The sequence below is a fragment of the Brachycentrus maculatus genome, unplaced genomic scaffold, assembly GCF_059751285.1.
Source record: "Brachycentrus maculatus isolate JH-2025_06_01 unplaced genomic scaffold, ASM5975128v1 h1tg000387l, whole genome shotgun sequence".
Classification (NCBI taxonomy): Eukaryota; Metazoa; Arthropoda; class Insecta; order Trichoptera; family Brachycentridae; genus Brachycentrus; species Brachycentrus maculatus.
The window spans coordinates 467,313-492,583 of record NW_028281136.1 but is presented as its reverse complement, the minus strand read 5'-3'; the positions used below and the strand labels follow the sequence as shown (position 1 = coordinate 492,583).

Sequence of the window (25,271 nt, the reverse complement as noted above, 5' to 3'; positions counted from 1 at the left end):
TTACTTAAACTAGCCAGTGACAGGTCGTACGCCCTTCAAAGACGTTCATATATATATATATATATATATATATATATATATATATATATATATATATATATATATATATATATATATATATATATATATATATATATATATATATACATATATATATTTATATATATATATATATATATATATATATATATATATATATATATATATATATATATATATATATATATATATACTGACGTACATACCGACAGGTGACGGCTGTTTCGCCTTGTAAATGCCTTTAAAAAGTGTCTACCAATAGTCGTGACTATTCGAAAATCCTCTGGCCGAAGCAAACAGTTTTAAAATGGGTAATACACAGTCGCCATTTGTCGGAAGTCAGTGCGGACAGGAAATGGCGAGATAATGACGATGCGCACGCCGGAAGTGAAGTTCCTCACGGACCAGGAGCCGTACCTGTACGTCCAGGAGCTGCAGGGCGGGAGGACCAACCGGGACGGAAGCAGGAAGCCGGTGTTTGTGGTTCCGGCCGCGAACAGAGTGTCCATCAGGTCTCGAATCACAAGCAAAACTATTTGTAAATTGCAAAAAAATAAACGCCTTTCTTGTATCACCATCAAAACACACTTGATATTGCGAAATCAAAAGAAACCATTTTTAAGAAAACCGCAATTTTTCAATTATTAAAGGGTGACAAATATTTGAATTAAAAAAAAAATATCTATATGAGATTCTAAAATGATCTTGCAACTCCAAAATATCATACTAAATAATTTTAACAAAACAAGCACAAGAGCTCTTGTATGACAGAATTAAAAACGAAGATATAAGAAAGGAATGTAAGGCTGAACGAGGAATAATTGAAAAGATTAGGAAGAGTTCTTTGCGGTGGTATGGACATGTGGAGGGAATGGATAACTAGAGAATGACTAAGAAAGTATATGTAGCGAATGTGAGAAGGAAAACAGAACGAGGACGACCGAAAAAGACTTGGCACGATCAGATCAATCAGAACCTAAAATCTGGCGGTGTCAAAAGTCTGCGTCATCGGAGGGCATGTATGACTAGATGTATGGATGTGAAGGAGGCGAGGAGTGTATGTCAGGACAGAAGAGTGTGGCGTTCTATCCTCTCTGCCTGCCCCTGCGGGGAAATGGCGTGATGATAGTAGTAGTAGTAGCACAAGAGCTCAGTCCCTTTTTTGGAGAGGCACAGCGAAACTAAAATTATAAGTTTGCCAAATGTATAAATGTATGGAAATTGTATGAAATTGTGTTAAAAAAAATGTAATTATGTAGTAAAAAAGTATATATATATATATATATATATATATATATATATATATATATATATATATATATATATATATATATATATATATATACATATATATAAATATATATATATATATATATATATATATATATATATATTTTTATATATATATATATATATATATATATATATATATATATATATATATATATATATATATGTATATATATATATATATATATATATATATATATATATATATATACATATATATATATATATATATATATATATATATATATATATATATATATATATATATATATATATATGTATATATATATATATATATATATATATATATATATATATATATATATATATATATATATATATATATATATATATATATATATATATATATATATATATATATATATATATATATATATATATATATATATATATATATATATATATATATATATATATATATGTATATATATATGTATATATGTATATATATATATATATATATATATATATATATATATATATAAATTATTATCCGAACATCCGTCTGTATGTTCCCGAAAGTTACCTAAGACAGCGTCGACATAGATTGTTTCCCATTCCTATACACTGGACCAACCTGCCGATGGTTATGCCTGTAGAAACAGCTACCGCTATGCTGAACAATATCTTATTGAATATTGACCTGTTCCATGTGTCTGAAGGAATATTCCGAAGCGGGATTCCTCTACACCTTTAGCAATAGTTCTTGCATATATTTTATTTTAATGTATTTTTAATGTAAACAATTAAAATTTTTATAGTTTGTAATGTATATATTAATTGAAATAAATAAATTGAATTGAATGTATATTTACATCTCCTTACAGTAAACAAAACATTTATTTTTAAATTCTTACAGACTCTTTTCACTCTCCATACATTCAGGCATCTCATCATACATTTTCAAACCCTTATACATTAAACAATTTTGCGACTGGGTTTTTTTCAACAATGGCAGTCTTATTTTATCCTTATTTCTAGTTGTATGTTCATGACAATTTTTGTTTATGGTCCATGTTTCAGGAAGTTTTAAAGGTACGAATAATACAGATTATTAATTAATTTTGTTTTTTATTGAATTTTCAGATTACCAGCGGAGAGCAATGGCAGCGCCGAAAGTGAGAGGGATATAAAGGATCTACCTTCCACGGGAGAGACAGAGAAGAAAGGAGTCTGCGGGAAGTTTTGGCCGCCCATTTGCTGTAAATCCAAGAACCAATCACAGGTATTTTGATTTATCCTCTTATATCTGTACCCAAGTGGTGCATAGGGCACTGTATCGGATCGATCTCGGACATCTTTAGTTTATATTTTCATTTATTCATTATTTGTCTTAACTAACTTACTAACTAACCATCACGCCGCTTCCCTGCATGGGTAGGCAGAGAGAATAGAACTCCACCTCCACGTTCATGCATCTTCTCATACATACCCGCCGATTATTACGACTCCTAACCTAACCATTTTCAAGTATTTGGCATATCTGATGATGCCATGTTTTTCTCGGTCTTCCTCTGCTCCTTTTCCCAATTACATTCGCCTCATAAATTTGTTTTACGTTCTTTCCTCACTCATTCGTTCCACATGTCCAAACCATCTCAACACACCTTTCTTAATTTTATCGATATTGATTGTCTCAGCTTTGCATTCCTTCCTTATTTCACTATTCGAACATTTATCATACATCGTTTTGTCGCACATTCTTCTGAGAGATCGCATTTCGACTGCATTCAGTCTACTGATGTGTGTGTATTTTAGATGTTTGTCTGCAGATAGGATAGTAAGGATAGGGAAGGTAAATGTGAAAAATAAATCACAAACACCCAGAAGAATTGAAAATAAATCTTTCTTGAATCCATTTTGCAATTGACCAGTAACCGGGTTTCATCGTAACCAACATTGTATCATGTATCAACATCAAAAATAGAAAGGTGTGTTGAGATGGTTAGGGAATGTGAATCGAATGAGTGAAGAAAGAATAGTAAAACAAATTTATGAGGTGAATGTGGTTGGGAAAACAAGCAGAGGAAGACTGCTCTGGTCTCTATCCCATATCGCTCGCTCTTTTCAACAACGTCATATATCAAAAAACTTGATTTTTCAGGAGATCATTTTTAAAGTTTAAAATTATAAGAAATAAAAACATATTGAATTAGCTAGAAGAAACAAAAATCCACTAAATGATCTATAAACCTTGTACATAATAAGCAAGGTAAATAATAAATGCAATTTCCATCTTAAAAGAAAGGCATTTACGTCACTTGCATAAGTGATGCATATCAGCCGGGGTCTTGAATGGTTTGTTGTACATTTGCAGGTCCATTTGGTGGATGAGACCCTCAGCAAGAAGCGCAAGTCGGAGGTGAGCCATGCCACCATCGGCAGCACCAAGAGCGAGCAGTCCGCCAAGAAGCCGGCCGGCTGGTCGCTCTGCTGCTGCGGGAAGAGGGAACAGGAAGACAAACAGGATACAGGGAGCAAGTCTGTAGCTGACACTATGGAAGAAAACAAAACGTGGTACGTCTAATAATAATCTACCCTTGTTCTTTGTGTGCCTTGTTAGGTCCTCCCTACATTGGGAATCACTATGGTAAAGGCTTGGTGGTCCTGCGCTGTCTGTAACAATTCCTCCACTCTTTTCATCCGATCGGATCGCGCACCGTTCAAACAGTGCACCGATCCGAAAAGAGACGGATAAAAGCACAAGCCAATCATCCATTTTATCATGCTAACCGGACTGCCGGACAGTAGAATTCCGTGTAGTAGTGGGGGCGATTGTCCATTACACGGAATTTTACCGTCCGGCACGTCAGTTAGCGTTTAAAAATGTTTTACTTAGTAAATACCACTATTATATTATGATTTTACCACAAAGTGACTGCCGAATCAATTAGTGAAATTTCAAAACTATGATTGGCTTGGGTTGGCTTGTGCTTTTGTCCATATTTTTTCGAATCAATGCTCTTGATCGGTGCGTGAACACGTCGCGCGTAAACTCGATCACGCTAAACTGTCGTAGTCGCTTTCATTTTTCAAAACCTAACTGCAGGACGGTAAAATTCCGTGTAGTGCTCAAGCGCCCTAAGAGTGAAAATGTAATATTTCTAGGTCAGACCGGCTGATGTGCTGTCGCGGCAAGAACAAGGTGCGCGACTCTAGCGTGTCGGTGGGCGCTCGGCCCTCCCTGGTCAGCGATGGGGCGCGGCCCTCGCTCGCCTCCACGGGCCAGCCCAAGTCCTCGGGGCTGTGCTGCTGCAGGAGCAAGGACCCGGAGCGCAGGGACAGCATCCTCAGCCAGCCGCACGAGAAGACCAGGTCTGATATCTTCTTCAATTCAATTCAATGAAATGTATTCAAAATTAATATATACATTACAAATAAAAATATTTAAGCCGTATACATTAAAATATAAATTAAAAAGTAAGCAAGAAGACTCTTGTTAATTTTTAATTTATTATTAGATTAAAACCAATATTTTTAGCTTTTCCACTTTTTTTATTTGACCAGCGACCGGGTTTCGTCGTTACCGACATCATCAGAATGATGTCGGTAACGACGAAACCCGGTCGCTGGTCAAATAAAAAAAGTGGAAAAGCTAAAAATATTGGTTTTAATCTAATAATAAATTAAAAATGCAATTCCATCACAAAGTGTCAGTGGATAATATAAAACTCTTGTTAATGATGTAGAAGAATCCCGCTTCGGAGTGGTGAAAACAAAGTTAATTAATTTTATAAAAATTAACATATACATGAAAAAAACTTAAATTTAAGGCGTGTATATTAATAACATAAATCACAAAGTAAGTGAAAAGACAAAAATAACAATAAATACAACAAATTACGAGTAAATTATGAGTAAAATTGTTCAATTATAGAGGAATCCCGCTGCGGAATACTCCCTCAGACACATGGCACAGATCAATATCCAGTGTGATATTGTTCAACATAGTGGTAACTCTTCCTACAGGCATAACCATCGGCAGGTTGGTCCTGTGTATAGGAATGTGAAACAATATATGTCGACGCTGTCTTAGGTAACTATCGGGAACATACAGACCAATGTTCCGGATAATTTCAGGATTATCAATCATACTGCGCAGCAATGGATAAAAATGCGTAATCAAATACACATTATTTCTAGTCTCTAAACTATTGTAGCCAAGCATACCGATGGATTACTCTGTAGGCCAGACATTCTGGCCCGTATGATTCTAGTAGGCAGCTCCGTGGGCCACAATGTCTGGCCCGGCGCAGGTATAACTTTAATCATTGATTTCTCTATCACCCAAGTATATTCTACCAAAAAATAATTGAGATAAATGCGGTTAATCATCGCACCATATTGAATCAACCAACATTTCTTCAATAAAACATTCCATTACTTAGATATAATCTAGGAAAAATAGATTATTATTTTGGGTGATAGAATATTTGTCATACGCTAATAATTTTTGGAACAGTCAGTCGTTATCCTTCATTTATGACGGTTCTCCAAGGATACTCCCGTTTTTTGTGACTATATTTTTTCGTTTTGTGGAGCTATTATATTTCAAAATTTTAACACATATATAACAGAAATTGAATTTTATGTGTTTATAATAAATCTTTTATAGTTAATCCGCCATGGAAAACGATGAAAGTTACACTTTCAAGTTCGGTTATAAAAACGAATGGTCATACGAATTGCCAGACAGAGTGTCCCAAAATAAGAGAACCAAAATATATATTTTAATGGTAGAAAAACGTTAGAATTTTTGATCAGAGTAGCTGATCAGTTATGTATAAAAATGGTCAGAGTGGAAAAGGTTAATATGAAGTTCTTTTTATAGCTGGTGGAGAAGGGTGTTTTGCTGTAAGAAGGATACATCTCTGGATAGCAGCAGGAGGACCAGCATGTTTAGTAAGAAAAGAAGTCTCTCTCAAGCAGTTCCGTTGGAGGTATATTTACTTCTTCTACTAAAATATAAAAAATCAAAATAAGGGATGATTTCTATTTAAATAAATATTAAATTTCAGTACCTACGTTTTCTAATGAACCTTTTTTCTGTATTAGAATCTTTCCTTTGAGTATTTCTTCTATCAGCCTTCCGATCCGTTCACTAACGGTTTTCGGTCACACATCAAAATGACGGAAATCAGTCTGTCTCTGTCATAAGTCATGCCGTCGCGTGTTGTCTTTAATTTTGTTTGCAATTCATAATTGCAGCTCAATGTCAAGTGACCTATCTGTAATGCCGCCAGGTTTGTAATTTTTACTGTATCCATGGTCACCAGGTTGCAATTTCGAAAATACCGGCTGGTTAGCCATATGCATTCATGAAGTTATTTGTGCATTTGCTAGTGACCATCGTGAAATAAAAGAATTTTGTATTGGTGAAATGATTGAGTAAATGTCAAAAAACTGACAGTATTTTTGACATTTTTCAATGAGTTCTGATATTTTGTGAGGTACAGACACTTAAAATTTGCTATAGTGTGAAATATATTTAAAAAAAAAAACAGAACTGCTTAAATGAAATAATATTACCCTGGACTGGTCCTGAAGCGCAGGAGTGATCACCTTGCCTTCTTGTAAGTAAAAGTAATAATTAAGATAACGCTGCATCAATACGATGCTATGCCCTATGCACCATTGCGTTCGGATAAGGGTTAGAATAAAAAAAAGATTTTGAGTCTAACGCTTCATGGCCTTAAATTCAGCGTGATATAATGCTAACTCCTTTCAACAACGTCATATATCAAAAAAACTTCATTTTTAAGCCACTTATTGAACTTTTTACTGTGCAACAGATCTTTTTAGGCAAAACCTGAATGTTTTATCTCCATTTGAAAAATACTGAGTATATTTAAAAAAATAATTAAACAATACCTTTTCTTCAAAATGCAAAAACAACACTTTCTGCCCTGTAGCGGGTAAATATTAAGTTTAAAATATGCCTCTTTTGCTGGGATATAGTACATTTTCTGCGCATTCCCAAAACATACACAACTGAAAATTGACGATTTTTGATTTCTGACTTTCTTGAAAGGAGTGAGCGATATGTCCTCATGACCTAGATAGGTCAATTTGATACCGTACACATTTTGTTGAGTAATTTGAAATGCAAGGTATACCCATACGTCAATCGTCCATAGTGTATTACCAGTCTAAAGCTGACATCATATTATTTGTACTGGAACACTGCGCTATGTCAGAGAAAGTGGCCAAAAAATGACACAAAGATACTAGAGCTAGTAACTAGAGCTAGCAATTAGCATATATAATTTTTAAATTTTCAGCAAAGGAATGGCAATGAAAAACAATGAAAGATATCAACCACCATTTTGATTTGTTTTACTGTTGCTACATTCACAAAGAACTGGTTCAAATTATTACTGGTCATGAAGCATTTCGTGAATACCTCTTCCGTTTTAAAATTAGACAAAATTCTACTTGTGAACGTGATGAGACGTCATCGCAAGATGTCCCTCATTTGGTGTGGGTATGTCCCATTTTTGAAGGGAGAGTTATAATTGGAAACAGAATGTGGAAAAGAGGGTATTCAGTTGACAAAAATTCACGAGGCAATTGGACATAAGGATCTATCAGATTTGGTGGTGTCTTATTTGGAAAATGTGACAAGACGAATAAGACAAAAAAATGAGCTATGTGACGGATCTTGATCGATGGATATAAACTAAATAGGTTATAAATCATTGTATATAATAGACAAGGAAAATTTTCTAAGGCAACAAATATTTTTAAAAAACTTACTGGTATATTTTGTCTAGGTAGGTACCGTAGAATTGGGCTATTTGAACTTTGATGTGTTACTTGAGCCCAGTAAAGAAAAAGTATTTAGATCTGTATTTGGTCTACAATAATGAATGTATCGACATGATTCATTGTTTCCCTGACAGGTGACACTTATTGTCATGATACATTCATTATTGTAGACCAAATACAAATTTAAATCCCTTTTTTGTACTGGGCTCAAGTAACACATCAAAGTTCAAGTAGCCCCGTTCTACGGTACTCTAAAACGATATTTTTTACCTTTATTACATGGTACCTACCCTTAAGAACGCTAAATTCTTATCATAATTGGACTTCTTTTTTCAAAAATATCAGTGTCAATGAATTGTCATAGTATGTTATGATATATAGTACATTTTTCAGTTCAAATATGTCAAGATTTTTTCCAAAATAACAGCTACAATACACCAAATATTAACAGTCCAAACATTCCATCTCTTACGCCGCTCAGGACAGAAGAAGAAAGGTAGCAGGAAGCATGTTTTGTTTCACTACACAACCTATAACACCTATCTCTACATATTATATTGATTCATGCCAACCAAACCTAACCCAAATATCTACATCTACCAAACCCTGTATTGCTACTCTTCGGGGGTCCATTTTAGCTGAAAATCAATTTTATTTACATGAATTATCTAAGCTACGATTGACATTCTTAAAATTCTAAATGTTAACAGCTTAGACTTCATAATTCCATACCGCATTTGTAAATGTTATAAGAGTATCCACGATTAAACTTGACTTTTTGATCGAATTTCACCAATATTCCGACAGGTGTACCTCAAGGTTCACATCTTGGGCCATTTCTTTTAACGTCTATATGGACAATTTTCATCAATATTTTATAATTTTTCACATAAACTCTATTTATCTGTGATAAGAGATTATATTTAGCCACAAGTTTAACAGCTGGGCCCTTGTCAGTGAGGTAAATTCCACCATTTACTGATTTTTTACTAATCCTAAAATTTTAGGTAAAAGGACAAAACGATTTTCAATGCCTGCAAAGGTTAAATCAAGTAATCATTTTAAGGGAAATATTAAGGAATATCTTTTAAAAAAGTACTTAAATGGAAGTCCACAAAAATCTATTAAAATTTGGGCTTAGATGTAGGTATAAGATGAATTGATTAAAATTGGATATTAAAAGTTGGAAAATTGACCTGGAAGAGTATAAATACAATACTTTATATAAATGTTGTACCACCAAAATTACACAGCTGTATAAAAAAAAACAAGTACCTACACATACATAGAAAGCAATGATTGTAATTGATGATATTGGCAACAAAACGGCAATCTTCAAACGACACATTCTCTAGTACATTACTCAAAATCTGATACATAACCTCAAACAATATGAAATCTAGGCTATGAGGAAATGCATAGAAGTCGGACTTGAATAGAAATTTCAAATTGTCTTCTTCATATAATCCTCATCTACATTACGTTAATTTCTATGCATTTTGCCATGGTACTATCTCAACGTTGTTTGAGCTTATGTTTGGTTTGAAGTAAAATCTGTTTACTAGGGAATGAGACATTTTTTGGTTGCCATATTTTTGTTTCCGATACCCTAATTCATACAAAATAAACACCTACTCAGCAGTATCACGGCTGTCCAAACTCAAAACACAGTAAGGGACATTTTTTTAGTAGTACTTTTTTTTGCATTTTTGGACTAAGTAGATTCTACTTAGTACAAAAATGTAAAAAAACGTACTACGAAAAAAATGTCCCTTACTGTGTTTTAAGTTTGGACAGCCGATCACCCATCCATGTTGTAAACATTTGGCACACTATCTAGTTCAGATGGACACAGCTTATATTATTAAAATAAACCATCTAAATTAATAAATATCTATTGTTATACCGTTCTTTATATGTCCGCCTCCATAGTGTAAAGGTCAGCACGCTCGGTTACCGTACTGGAGGTCCCGGGTTCGATTCCCAGGGGGGGGTCAAATAAATATAAGTGATTTTTTCACTCTAATATTTATTCAATATTACGTCCCATATCACTGGCCAACAATTTACAACTTTTAATTTGTAACTGGCATGAAATTACTTGATCTTTATGCACTTTGCATAGCTGAATTAAAAAATGAAAGCAAAAAAATGTAGCACGTCAGATTTTTTAGTTACGGACTGAAGTTTATCTTATTATTATATTTAATATTAATAAGTTAATATATTTCCACTGTTACTCCATAATTATCAATACTTTTTTCGAATCCCTTAGACCTTAGACTAAAGCATGTCTAGATACCAACCACTATTACGGTTTCAACGTATGGGGTCCATACAAACAAAATTATGTCTGTACCATCAAAACTTGACGAGATACAAGCTTGTCACCATATAGACTTTGAATAAGAACTATTAACTTAGTCTAAATCAGTCATTAAAATTTCAGTTATAATATCATTGATGGCCAGTGTAATCACACTAATTACATTTTTAGAACTCCCTGATAGTAATCATTAATCTCATGACACAGTACACATGAGTAATTAACAGCCATTTATGTTGAATAAATCCAAGATTATGGTTTTTGAAAGAGAAGAATGCAGATCTGAATGTGAAATATTGGTAAACGGAGAGATTTTGGAACAGGTAGATGATTTCGTGTATTTGGGTAGTATGTTTTCTAGGGATGGAAAGATTGATAAAGACATAGAAAGGAGAGTGAATGCTGGGAACAAAGTTAATGGTGCACTGAAATCAGTTATAGCAAATAAAAACCTATCAGCGGAAGCTAAACTGGCAGTGCACAACGGAGTCCTGGTTCCAACTCTAATGTATGGAAGTAAAACATGGAGTTGGCAAAAGAAGGATGAAAGTAGACTGAATACAGTCGAAATGCGATCTCTCAGAAGAATGTGCGACAAATCGATGTATGATAGATGTACGAATAGTGAAATAAGGAAGGAATGCAAAGCTGAGATAAGCATTATGGATAAAATTAAGAAAGGTGTGTTGAGATGGTTTGGACATGTAGAACGAATGAGTGAGGAAAGAACGGTAAAACAAATTTATAAGGCGAATGTTAGCGGGAAAAGAAGAAGAGGAAGACCGAGAAAAACATGGCACGATCAGGTATGTCAAATACTTGAAAGTGGTCAGGTTAGGAGTCGTAACAATCGGCGGGTATGTATGAGGAGATGCATGAACGTGGAAGAGGCGAAGAATGTTTGCAAGGACAGAGTGGTGTGGCGCTCTATTCTCTCTGCCTACCCCTGCGGGGAAGCGGCGTGATGGTTAGTTAGTTAGTTAGTTATGTTGAATAAAGCTATAGTTAACTCATATGTACTGAGTCACGAGATTGATCAATGTATCTAGTAAAAAAATTTTAAAAAAGCCAAAAATTTAGTATTGTGGTTGTCAATTATGGATGGAATTGGTGAATGTTGTGCGTGTGTAAAGTGATCACTTAACCAGGCCATAAAATAAGCCTTGTAATTACTTAGACTTCTTTATTTTTATTCATCTATGTCAGAAAATGAATCTGATAAGTGCCTATTAGATTCCTTAACGGTCAAGCGTTGACCATTAAGGTTAACCCATTAATTATTTTTAATTATGTAATGTTTTACGTAGTAAATACCACTATTATAGTGGTTTAAATAGTGGTATTTACTAAGTAAAACATTAATTAAAAATGGATAGATTTTACCACAAAGTGACTACCGAATCAATTAATGAAACGATTAAATTATCTTCTTCTTCTTATTATTATAGGCCTTGCGGTCTGTTTTTAAGAGGGATTAGCCTCCTGCGACGTCGGTTCCCAGCTATCGGCCCATCTCTTTGGTGGTCTGCCCAGGAGTCGTCTACCATGGGGTTGGGCGTACAGTGCGATGTGGGGGAGTCTGGATGGTTCCATTCTCCTCACATGCGCATACCATTGTCTCCTTCGTTGCCTTCCCCACCTAACGACATATTCGATCTCGCATATTTCCCTGATCTTGGCATTTCTCAATCTATCTCGAAGACTCTTGCCTGTCCTAAATTATCTTGCAGTCCGCTAATATCTGATGCAGTAATTGATCTGGGCTTTGATTTCTCTAATTTTTGAGTCCCAATAATCGCAACTATTTCCTTGATCTTATCAAATCTCATATTGACGCAAAGAAGCTGTGCCTGTCTTAACGGAACTAAAATGATCCATTCCACTCACACACGCGTCCAGCACAAAACATCACTTTCTCACAACAGCAAAAATTACACAAACTAGAAAAAGTCCAGCACAAAATATATAGAAATGTGCCATTTTAGTTTTCCATGTTTCGATGCTCACATCGCAAACGACATATAACATTCATTATCCACTAAACTTACTGAAATATACATCTAGTGTGCCGTTTTCACTTGAAAATTAATTGAATATAAAAATTTGTGTTAAATGATAGTTTAATAGCGCCCCATTCGAGCTTATGGTGGTTTATCAGCGTTCCCGTGGAGCTTATGTTGGTTTATCAGCGCCTCTTTGTAGCCTATGATGGTTTATCAGTGCCCCGTTTGAGCTTATGATAGTTTATCAGCGCCCCCTTGGAGCTTATGGTGGTTTATCACAGGCTCCTTGGAGCTAGTGATGATTAATCAGTGCCCATTGGGGCATGTGATGGTTTATCAGTGCCCCATTTGAGCTTATGATAGTTTATCAGCGCCCCCTTGGAGCTTATGGTGGTTTATCACAGCCTCCTTGGAGCTAGTGATGATTAATCAGTGCCCATTGGGGCATGTGATGGTTTATCAGCGCCTACTTGGAGCTTATGATGGTTTATCAATGCCCCATTTGAGCTTATGATAGTTTATCAGCGCCCCCTTGAAGCCAGTGATGATGTATCAGCGCCCCATTGGAGCTTTTGGTGGGTTTATCAGCGCCTCCTTGCAGCTAGTGATTATTTATCAGTGCCCCATAGGAGCTTGTGATGGTTTATCAGTGCCCCATAGGAGCTTGTGATGGTTTATCAGCGCTTCTTTGGAGCTAGTGAGCGCCCTTTAGCGTTAAAATACTGTGTAAATTTGATCATCGTTATTGTAAAATTGTATAGCATAAGTTGAATGTTTTTTAACATGATTTCTATGTATTTTTCAGGACAAACGTTCTAAGTTAGACCCCTCTCTAATAGAACACACGAGCATGCTCCGCGGGGCCATTCCGGCGCTACCCATTCCCTTAGCGTGGATATGTCTTGTCTGCAACTTCCTCGTTCCTGGGCTTGGTAAGAAAAAAGACCCTTGTCGGAATGGAACATACTCCCATCGCAATAGTATATTTTTTCATTATTGGATAATATATCCAAAATTAAACAAGGCTAGGATTGAATTCTACTTTTATTTACATAAATATGATAATATGTGACGCGTTTTGTCTTATTATGACATTAACAAACACTAATGTGTTAGTAACCTTGTTTTATTTTGGATATATAACCCAACAATTTAAAATGGAATTCTACCAACTGTCTGCAGTTACAATAAATATATTTTTTCCCCTATTTGTTAAGGTCATGTTTGTATTATAGATTGTAAGACTTTTGCTTGTTTTTCTGCTTGGATATTACAAAAAAATCACGAATTTTATACTTTTTATGAACTTTTTATACATACAAACGGGTGTAAGAGAGAAATTTCTACTGTACTCTATCACGAGGAAGTGTGTGGGCTCTATAGGCTACCATACCATTACATCGTACTCTACTTTTCAGAATGCTATGTACTGAATCCTTTCCTTGGATTCCTTTTACATGTGGGTAGTTAATCAATAGATTTGGGAGTAAGGCTGATTGTAGAATTCTGACAGAGTCCACCACACTAACCACGGGATCACAACCTGTCTTATGTGTGCGTGTGTATGTGTGACGACATAGCCACTGTGGGGGGTAAAAACTGGCTGCAAGCAGCAACAGACCGAAGGAAATGGAAGAGGCCTATATCCAGCAGTGGACGACAGAAGGCTAAAGAATAAGAAGAAAAAGTGTGTCCGTCTCCATAGTGTAGTGGTTATTGCGTTTGTGCGTCTGTCGGCCCATACCGAAGGTATCGGGTACAATTCCCAGATGGATCATAATAAATATTATTGATTTCCTCTCTCACCCTGGATTACCTGAAGCCCAGGACTGATCGCCTTGCTTTTGTGTGATTAACATCAAGGTGACACAGCGCCGATATAATGCAGTACCCTTTGCACCACTAATATGACTTTGTTTCTAGGTACGGTGTGTAGTGGTCTATTTTGCCTGTGCTTTGGCCGACCAAGGTTTGGAGTTTACGACGGGTGGAAACCGCGAGTAGGTATGTGAATTTTTATTATTTTGCACATTGCAGCTAGAGCAATTACATGTGTATTTTCTTCTTCCTGGCTTCATCCCAACTTATCGTCTTTGTAGACTGTTGGAGTCAGCTCACTTCATCCTCAGGTTGAAGGTCCTTTGAACATGAATACCTTGGTGATACTATCCATGATAGAAGACATGGCCCAGGCCATCCCTTCGAATCATGTTATCTTTCTGCAGCAGCCATGAATTCTTTGCTCTTCCTATAGATGTCTTTCTAGGAAGATCCATGGCGATTGCCTGGTTCACAATATGGTCAGGTTTTCTGCGTCCTATGTGCTCATACCGTCTCAATTGCCTTTCTTCTACCTTACTATTGATGCCTGTTACAGCCAGGCTTCCACGAATGTGTGAGCTCTTTATTTTGTCTCTAAGGGGCACTCCAGCTGACCATCTAAGCATTTGCATTTCAGCAGTTCTTAATTGCCTAGAGTAGGTGTTACACATCATTTAGATTGTAAAAAACATTTAGGAAAAATCAGATATAATTGGACAGTGAGGGCTACATTTATATGACTAACTAATAAAATACTCATCTATAGCTTTGAATGTTGGACGATGTATAGCAGCTACTCTAGGCAACTAGAAATCGCTGAAATGGGAATGCTTAAGTAGTCAGCTGGAGTATCCCTTAGAGACAAAAGAGTTCACGCATTCGTGGAAGCCTGGCTGTAACAGGCATCAATAATGAGGTAGAGTAAAGGCAACTGAGACGGTATGGGCACATAGGACGCAGAGAACCTGATCATATTGTGAACCAGGCAATCGTCATGGATCTTCATTAAAAGACATCTAGAGGAAGACCAAAAAATTCATGGATACTGCAGAGAGAAAGCATGATTCGAAGGCATGGCCTAGGTGATACTATCCATGATAGAAGGACCTACAACCTGAGGATAAAGAGAGCTGACTCCAAAAATCTACAAAGACGATAAGTTGGAATAGAACCAGGAAGGCTAATAAAATACCTAGGTTGTTTTAGAGCTCACTATGGAAGAATTGCCTTAAAGATGTGGTATATTTTTATTTTGTTCTAGGTGCATGCCTTATAGACTTCATCGTGGGAGTGGGACAGCTATTCACAGTCCTCTTCTGTCTAGTTGGCTGGGGTTGGTCAATCTGGTGGGCCACCATCATGATCAAAGTAGCCCGTAAGTACTAAACTTTGTCCAAATCCAAAAGATCTTCACCACCAATCTTCTTCCACGTTTTGCTCAATGCCTCCTTGTAGCCTCTCGAGACGTTTGTGCCAAGTACTTGGTTTCCACTTTGTTGTCCGCCTCCGTAGTGTAATGGTCAGCACGCTCGGCTACCGTTCTGGAGGTCCCGGGTTCGATTCCCAAGGGGGGTAAAATAAATATAAGTGATTGTTTCACTGTCATATTTATTCAGTATTACCCTGGACTGGTACCTGAAGCGGAGGGCTGATCACCTTTCCTTCATGTGTAAACGATCAAGATAACACTGCGTTTATATGACGCAGTGCCCTATGCACCATTGGGGTGCGGATAAGGGTTTTATTATTATTACTTGGTTTCCACTTTACTCGACAAAAACCAAGTGTCGTCTCTTTAACGCCTACATCCTAACGGTGCTGCTGTACCAAGCAAGTTTTGAAAATAGATGCCTGAGGCAAATACTGGGTATAAAGTGGTACGACTTCGTCAGGAATGACGATGTGAGGAGAAGAACTTAACAGCCCCTCAAACTGGAAGTCCTAAAGAGGAGAAGGTGGACATGTCCTTAGAATGCCACCTGAGTGCATCAACCCCGCATGTCTCTTCTTCTAACCCCGAGGATTCCGGCGCCTATTCACCCACTATACTCAGCGGAACTTCGAGACGCCGGACTGACCTGGGAGGAAGCCAAGGAGATGGCGCGTAACAGAGTGACTTAGAGACGTCTCGTGTTGGCCATATGCTCCACATAGGGAGCGAACATGGAAAGAAGAAGAGAAGACTTAGCTTCCAAGACTGTAGTTGACTGCCAAGTACTTGGCCTTCATTCCTCTAGGTCTTGGGTCTTTCCCACTTCGATAACTCCTTTGTTTACTTTTTTCACAAGTTTTTACAAAAATGTTCTTCTTCTTCTTTTTAATGGCTTTTCACCCATCTTGGGTGTCGAGTTATTACAAAAATGTTAGCAATGTTAGTATATTATATACCTACTTACCAACTGAGCTATACCAACATTACCAAGATATTTTTTATGTGTGAAAGGTCTTAGCGCATTTTTTGTTACTGCGGTGTCTGCCCTGCATTCAATCCCATATCGCTCACTCCTTTCAACAACGTCATATATAAAAAAACTTGATTTTTCAGATCGTTTTTAAAATTTAAAAATATAAAAAAATTATTAAAAATATATATCAAGCCTTTTATTGAACTTTTTACTGTGCAACAGATATTTTTTGGTAAAACCTGAATGATTTTTCTCCATTTGAAAAATATTTAGTATATTTAAAAAAAAAATTAAACAATACTTTTTCTTCAAAATGCAAAAGCAACACTTTCTGCCCTGTAGCGGGTAAATACTAAGTTAAAAAATTGCCGCTTTTGCTGGGATATAGTACATTTTCTGGGCATTTCGAAAACATGCACAACTGAGAATTGACGATTTTTGATATATGACGTTGTTGAAAGGAGTGAGCGATATGTCATGATGGGTCGCACACAAGTTTTATGTATATGTTTTTATTTTGCTGAAGATCTTCATGGCAGGGTTTTTCCGCATAGAGTTTTTCAGGTATCCTGAGATCACTGCAGCCTTGTTTACTTGCCCCACCACTCCACATCCTTGATCCGTTTAATCACACAGTGTAAACCGAATATCCTTTAAAGTGTTTATTAGTTATTTTATTATTTCTAGGTAAATACAAGAAGTTAAGAATGGCAGTACCCGACGCAGAGCAGGCTCAAGCTGCCACCAACAATCACAGAACGAACAACAATACTTAGCTAAGGTTCCTGTCTACTGCGACACTGGATTCTACTCGGCCAATCAGGGGGCTCTAAACTACCGACCAATCGGAAGCGAGGACCAATCGGGATGGTCCCAAAACTGAAGGATAAGATGAAGCGTGTGGTAACTGTGGACTATGCAATTGTTAGCCTGTAAAATGGTTCTTAGACAAGAATGTCTATCAAAAGGGTCTCAAATGACCAAAAAAGAAGTCACATAGCCAAAGATAAATGGTGACTGTCATCAAGATAATGATTAGTAAATAATTTAAAGAATTTTATTGTTAGCTATATGAAAGTCCCCAAAAGTAAAAAGCTCCAAAGATTTATGATCTCAATTGTTTTCGGTGTGAGTTTCAGAGCGATTTTGAGTATGTCCAAATACTTGTTCACAAATCTGGATTGTCTCCAATTATAGGAGTTATTTTTCAAATCATTTTTTGACATCTCAACAAAGATGAAGGAGAATATGGAAGTCTGAGCATTTACGGGTCTTACGACCGTCATAGGCTAGTTTAAATGATCACTTTACACACGTGTAACATTTATTAATTCTATCCATGATTGACAACCACACTACTCAAATTCTTGGAAGTTCTATATATATATATATATATATATATATATATATATATATATATATATATATATATATATATATATATATATATATATATATATATATATATATATATATATATATATATATATATATATATATATATATATATATATATATATATATATATATATATATATATATATATATATATATATATATATATATATATATATATATATATATATATATATATATATATATATATATATATATATATATATATGAACCAATTTTGAAACATTGTTCTTGAATCACTAAAACTTCACTAGAGACATCTATTGGTGAGATTAAAAGAAGCTTTTTATTGAGCAGAAACTCGTCACACTAACAACATGCCACACGAAGGGTGCCACCATCAATTTATTGCGGTAATTTTGGATTTGTTTACCTCTAAAAAAACACCTATGGATAGACCATGAACAGAATGGTAATTTTTTATATCCTTTTAAGTGTATTATTGAAAATTAATCTTAAAAATTTAAATAATCTCAAAAAATACTCTAACAACTAGCCCCGTTTTTTTTTGACATTTCAAGGCACAAGACTTCATTGTTATTTTTCTATTTCTATTGAACCGATATTATTGTTTCTCATTTCAATGTTCTCAAATACGGTGAAACCTTTATCTATCGTTTTAAAGGGACCTATTGAAATAAACTATGAATGCGGGATTAAGAGGTCAATACACAAGGGGATACGAGTAAAAATACCGTCCTCCCAATCTGCAAAACCTAGGATAGGTTAAAATTCTAAGAAGAATACATGGTTTAGATGTAAATAAATGTATTTATTAAAAAAATACAAAGCTGAATAGCACCCAAAAACTTTAAGACCTCTTCAGCTTTATCTGTCAACCTTGGGTCACCCAAGTCTGTATCCCACAAGTTGGAATACTGTCCATCGAATGTAACAAAATTGAAAAGAATATTAAAAAAAACAGACAAAATACATCAAATATATTTATATCAGAAGGAACTCATTCAGCTTAGGCATTTTGAAATTGCGGAACCAAGGGGATTTGGGTATCACGGGTTGAATAGACTTATAATAATATCCAGTGGATGCTACAGAAAATGTTTTATTCCACTCATCGCTCGCACCAGTTTTGAGCTTACTTTGTTAATATATATATATATATAAATAAACACTGTATAATTATTTGTGGACCTACCGACAACTCTGTGATCGAAATAAAATGTTTGTTAGTTATAAACTGTATAATTGATACAAGAAATAAGAAATGTACATACTTTAAATATACAACAAAATACTATGGACATTATATTCAAATCAAATAATTTATCATGTAAGACATTTATTAGCAAGTAAGAAAATACACATCTTCCATTTACTAATATATAAAATAAGAAGCGATTTTATATTATATTATTGTGTAAATATTATGAAACACTAGACTCCGCTTGTTGCTATCACCTTATTTTTTTTTTTTTTTTTTGACATCTCATCAAAGATGAAGAAGAACATGGAAGTCTGGGCATTTACGGGGCTTACGACCGTCATAGGCTGGTTTAAGTGATCACTTTACACACGTGTAACATTCACCAATTCTACCCATTATTGACAACCACACTACTCAAATTCTTGGAAGTTCTTTATATATGAACCAATTTAGAAACCTTGTTCATGAATCACTAGAACTTCACTAGAGACATCTATTGGTGAGATGTAAAGAAGCTTTTTATTAACAAGTATTTGGACACACTCAAAATGTTATTTACATTTAATGTTAATTATTTTAAACAGTAATGTAAACATTTTAATATATTTATTTACACTACACTCTCCTTATCATTCATCATTCACTTTATGTAATACCACTTAAGAAGGTTTTTAAGTGGTATTACAAAGATCAAAGTAAAGGATGAATGATAAGGAGAGTGTTTTATTACCATACCACAATGCTTTTAATATAAAAAATATATAAAACATTACACTTTATAACGTTTTGAGTGTTTTCAAATATTTGTTTACAATTCTGGATATCTTAGAGATACTGGGCAACAATTTACAACTTTTATTTTGTAACTGGCATGAAAATACCCGATCTTTATGCACTTTGCATAGCTGAATTGAAAAACGAAAGCAAAAAAAAAGCAGCATGTCAGATTCTTTAGTTATGGATATTTTCAATTCTGAAATTGACTAAAGTTTATCTTATTATTTATGTACAAATATAAATAAACATATAATGCTATCGTATTCAATATTAATAAGTTAATATATTTTCACTGTTACTCCATAATTATCAATACTTTTTTGAATCCCTTAGACCTTAGAATAAAGCATGTCTAGATACCAACCACTATTACGGTTTCAACGTATGGGGTCCGTACAAACAATAATATGGCTGTAACATCAAAACTTGACGTGATACAAGCTTGTCACCATATACACTTTGAATAAGAACGATTAACTTAGTCCAAATCAGTCATCAATATTTCAGTTACAAAATCATTGTCGGCCAGTGTAATTAGCTACCATAGTCTGTGCAAGCGATGTGTTCTCAAATTTTCAGACTTTCAATACTACATATTGTACTCAATCATAAGTACTATTTTCAATACATTTTCAAAAATTCATTGTTTTTTTTTTACAAAATTCAAATAACGTCCAATTTGATTCGTAAGGGGTTTAATTTGATTTGTTAAATGCTCAATTTGATGTGAAAAAGCTGTCGTCAAATAAAAGACGATAGTGACACGGTGTCGGGGTAATTGATGAGTGATAAACTTTCAACTCTCCCACAACCTGTTGATTAAAGAAAACACTTCGTTTTTTACCACTTGAGTTTTATTATAGACTACATGTTTCAGAAGTTAAACTTCCATCATTCAGGTCTGTATAATAACATAGTAATAACAGGTATTATACAGACCTGAATGATGGAAGTTTAACTTCTGAAACATGTAGTCTATAATAAAACTCAAGTGGTAAAAAACGAAGTGTTTTCTTTAATCATTGTAACATGTCTTACCACAAAGTTAATGCCGAAACAATAAATAAAACCTGTTTCAGATCGAAAATTAAAATAAAAACATACCATTTTGTTTACGTAGGATATCCTTTCGGTAGAAAAACACTCCTTATCAGGTCTTCCTAATAAAAATTCACAATGTTTACTTCCTAAAAGTTATAAAATCATATATATTGCAGTCATACAGGAGAAAGTGACCATGTGCATTTTTTACAAAAACGTGGTCATTGACTATTTGATATCTTACTAGCTTAATATTGCCCTGAAAAAAATCCCAAAACGATTTTAAACTTGGAAGTATAATATATTGACTTGTTAAAAATGACTAACTGCATTTATGTTTATTTTCTTGCCAAGCTTAAGTGACTCAAATGGCCCTCCTGAACATTTTACGTTTTGTTAGTTGGTCACTTTCTCCTGTACGACTACGATATATGTATATATATATATATATATATATATATATATATATATATATATATATATATATATATATATATATATATATATATATATATATATATATATATATATATATATATATATATATATATATATATATATATATATATATATATATAATTAAAATTGTAATTAGGTTAGGTTTAATTTAATCTTAATTTGATTTCAAATTCGTTTTAAATGAATTTACACAATTGATTCTGCGAATTAATTTTGTAATGAATAGGTCCAGTTATCAATAGATTTTTCTAAACTAGATTTATTATATGATAAAATAAATATTATTTATTGTATATATTTGATATGGCGAGTATTTAATTAGCTATTTTCAAGGAATTCTAATACGTAAATATAGCTAGTTTTAATTAAGTGATTATGTAGTGATATTTTTTTCATCTTTCCTTTCTTTGCATTGGTAAGCCTTGTACAGGAGAAACACTGTAAACACTGCACATATTTATATTTTCGATTAGTACTTACAATGTTGACATATCACTCACTCGTTTCAACAACGTCAAATTTCAAAAAACTTGATTTTTCAGGAGATCGTTTTTAAAGTTCAAAAATATAATACAATGTATTAAAAATAAATATCAAGCCACTTACATATTGAACCTTTCACTGTGCAACAGATATTTTTAGGTAAAACCTGAAGGTTTTTTTGTCCATTTGAAAAATATTTAATATATTGAAAAAAATAATTAAATACCTTTTCTTCAAAATGCAAAAACAACAATTTCTGCTCAAAAATATAATACAATGTATTAAAAATAAATATCAAGCCACTTATTGAACTTTTTACTGTGCAACAGATCTTTTTAAGTAAAACCTGAAGGTTTTTTCTGCATTTGAAAAATATATTTAGTATATTTAAAAAAATAATTGAACAATACCTTTTTTTCAAAATGCAAAAATGACACTTTCTGCCCTGTAGCGGGTAAATATTGAGTTAAAAATATGCCGCTTTTACTGGGATATAGTACATTTTCTGGGCATTCCGAAAACATGCACAACTCAAAATTGGCGATTTTTGATTTATGACGTTCTTGAAAGGAGTGAGCGATATCAAAAAACTTGATTTTTCAGGAGATCGTTTTTAAAGTTGAAAAATATAATACAATGTATTAAAATGAAATATCAAGCCACTTATTGAACTTTTTACTGTGCAACAGATCTTTTTAGGTAAAACCTGAATGTTTTTTCTGAAGTGCGAGAGTGATCACCTTGCCTTCATGTAAGTAATGATCAAGATAACACTGCGTCAATTCGATGCAGTGCCCTATGCACCATTGGGTGCGGATAAGGGTTATAAGTAGGTGAGTAAAAATCAATTGTTAAACGTGATTCAATGATACAAGCACTAGCTGACTAATCATTCTGAGTTTTTTATTTTTATTTTTTATTTTATTTATTTATTTATTTTTCATAATACATAGATACATTCAAATGTACATACTCATTTCATATATACATTTATTATGTGTATTACGGTTCTTTAGGCATGGCCTGTGTTGAGCGGAATACTAACATGTTAATACAATTTTTATATTATTTTATTCTTTTTTAATAATATTTTTTATTATTATTAGATTATAAACATAACATACAGGAGATACAAAAATAATTTACAGTATAAAGGTTTTTCAATAAGATAATTACACCTGGACTTGAATTAATTCACTTTCTACCTTGTCCCTTCCAATGCTGAGCAACCATCGACGGACACTGTTCTTAAAGACCTGATCACTCCTGGAAATCTTAATGGTCTCGGGCAGCATACAAATATTTTTGGCGCAAGGAATGAATAAGTTTTTTGAGCAACGAGTTGGGTATATCGTTTAAAAGGATTCTGTTAATTAAAGCTTAAGTTTCCATTAATGGAAACTTATTTAATTAACAGAACTGGCAAACTGGCAGTGCACAACGGAGTCCTGGTTCCAACTCTAATTTTTGGAAGTGAAACATGGAGTTGGCGAAAGAAGGATGAAAGTAGACTTAATGCAGTCGAAATGCGATCTCTCAGAAAGAATGTGCAACAAAACGATGTATGATAGATGTACGAATAGTGAAATAAGGAAGGAATGCAAAGCTGAGATAAGCATTATGGATAAAATTAAGAAAGGTGTGTTGAGATGGTTTGGACATGTAGAACGAATGAGTGAGGAAAGAACGATAAAACAAATTTATGAGGCGAATGTTAGAGGGAAAAGAAGCAGAGGAAGACCGAGAAAAACATGGCACGATCAGGCATGCCAAATACTTGAAAGTGGTCAGGTTAGGAGTCGTAACAATCGGCGGGTATGTATGAGGGAGATGCATGAACGTGGAAGAGGCGAAGAATGTTTGCAAGGACAGAGTGGTGTGGCGCTCTATTCTCTCTGCCTACCCCTGCGGGAAGCGGCGTGATGGTTAGTTAGTTAGTTAGTTAGTCTACATATCAATCAAAGAACCAATAAATAAATATAACTTAATGTATAAATAAATAAATCAATAAAATTATATTGTTATATGAAATTATTACACTACCTATTCTAAAATTAAATGAGATTTAAAAATAAAAAAGAATCTCTTATTTACTTGTTTCAATTTATATACACAAGATACCTACTTATTTATAATTGACTAAATAATAAAATTGTCCGCCTTCGTAGTGTAATGGTCAGCACGCTGAGCCACCGTACTGGAGGTCCCGGGTTCGATTCCCAGAGGGGGGGTTAAATAAATATAAGTGTTTTTTTCACTCTAGTATTTGTTCCATATTACCCTGGACTGGTACCTGAAGCGGAGGGCTAATCACCTTTCCTTCATGTGTTAGAGATCAAAATAACACTGCGTTTATATGATGCAGTGCCCTATGCACCATCGGTTGCGGATAAGGGTTTGAAAAATAATAATAAAATGAATTATTATTCAATAAAATTTTAAACGATGATTTTTTTGTTTTGTTTTAAAAATATAACTATGATCCTTCCCTTCCAAACAATGTTTTTGTTAGTTGTTATAAAGAATAATAGTATTTATTTTGTACAAGTATGTAAAATTTGTCCCCTTTTCTAGGTATTTATAAACAAATAATGTCTTTTAAAAGTGATCTTTTATCAATTAAGTACTTACTCGTATATCAAATTATAATAACATTTAAAGATAATTTTTTGTCAAATTATACCATAAACCATTTGAATAAATAAAAAAAAATTAAAGATTTTATTTTATTTTGTAAATTTACAAGGTTACAGTTATGCGATCCCGAGTTCCCTACCCATTGAACTTTTCTCATTTTCCATCAATTCCTTTCCCGTATATCAGTTTCGTTCGCCTCCGTAGTGTAATGGGCAGCACGCTCGGCTACCGTACTGGAAGTCCCGGCTTCGATTCCCAGAGAGGGGGTCAAATAAATTATTAAGTATTTTTTTCGCTCTTATATTTATTCAATATTACCCTGGACTGGTACCTGAAGCGGAGGGCAGATCACCTTTCCTCCATGTGTTCAAAATAACAATGCGTTTTTATGATGCAGTGCCCTATGCACCAACGGGTGCGGATAAGGGTTTTAAAAAAAATAACAGAAAATTAAAAAGTTTCTTTTATTTTGTAAATTATAAGGTTACAGTTATGCAATTCCGAGTTCGCTAGCCATTTTACTATTCTCATTTTCCGTTGATTCCTTTCCCCTAAATCAGTTGTGTCGTTTTCCATGAGTAGTTTCACTTACATTATCTGTATCCCATTAAAGTTCCACT

At 34.1% G+C, this 25,271-nt stretch overlaps 1 protein-coding gene across 1 annotated transcript; it reads left to right on the top strand.

Annotated features, from left to right (window-relative positions):
- The first annotated feature begins 405 nt into the window (after positions 1–405).
- LOC148303090 (uncharacterized) lies at positions 406–18,022 on the top strand. Its single transcript, XM_088270522.1, has 9 exons — positions 406–551; positions 2,437–2,575; positions 3,668–3,867; positions 4,459–4,665; positions 6,182–6,290; positions 13,253–13,379; positions 14,371–14,451; positions 15,530–15,643; positions 17,361–18,022. The coding sequence occupies exons 1-9, from the start codon at positions 406–408 to the stop codon at positions 17,447–17,449; spliced, it is 1,212 nt and encodes a 403-aa protein (XP_088126648.1). The 3' UTR covers positions 17,450–18,022.
- Positions 18,023–25,271: the final 7,249 nt, after the last annotated feature.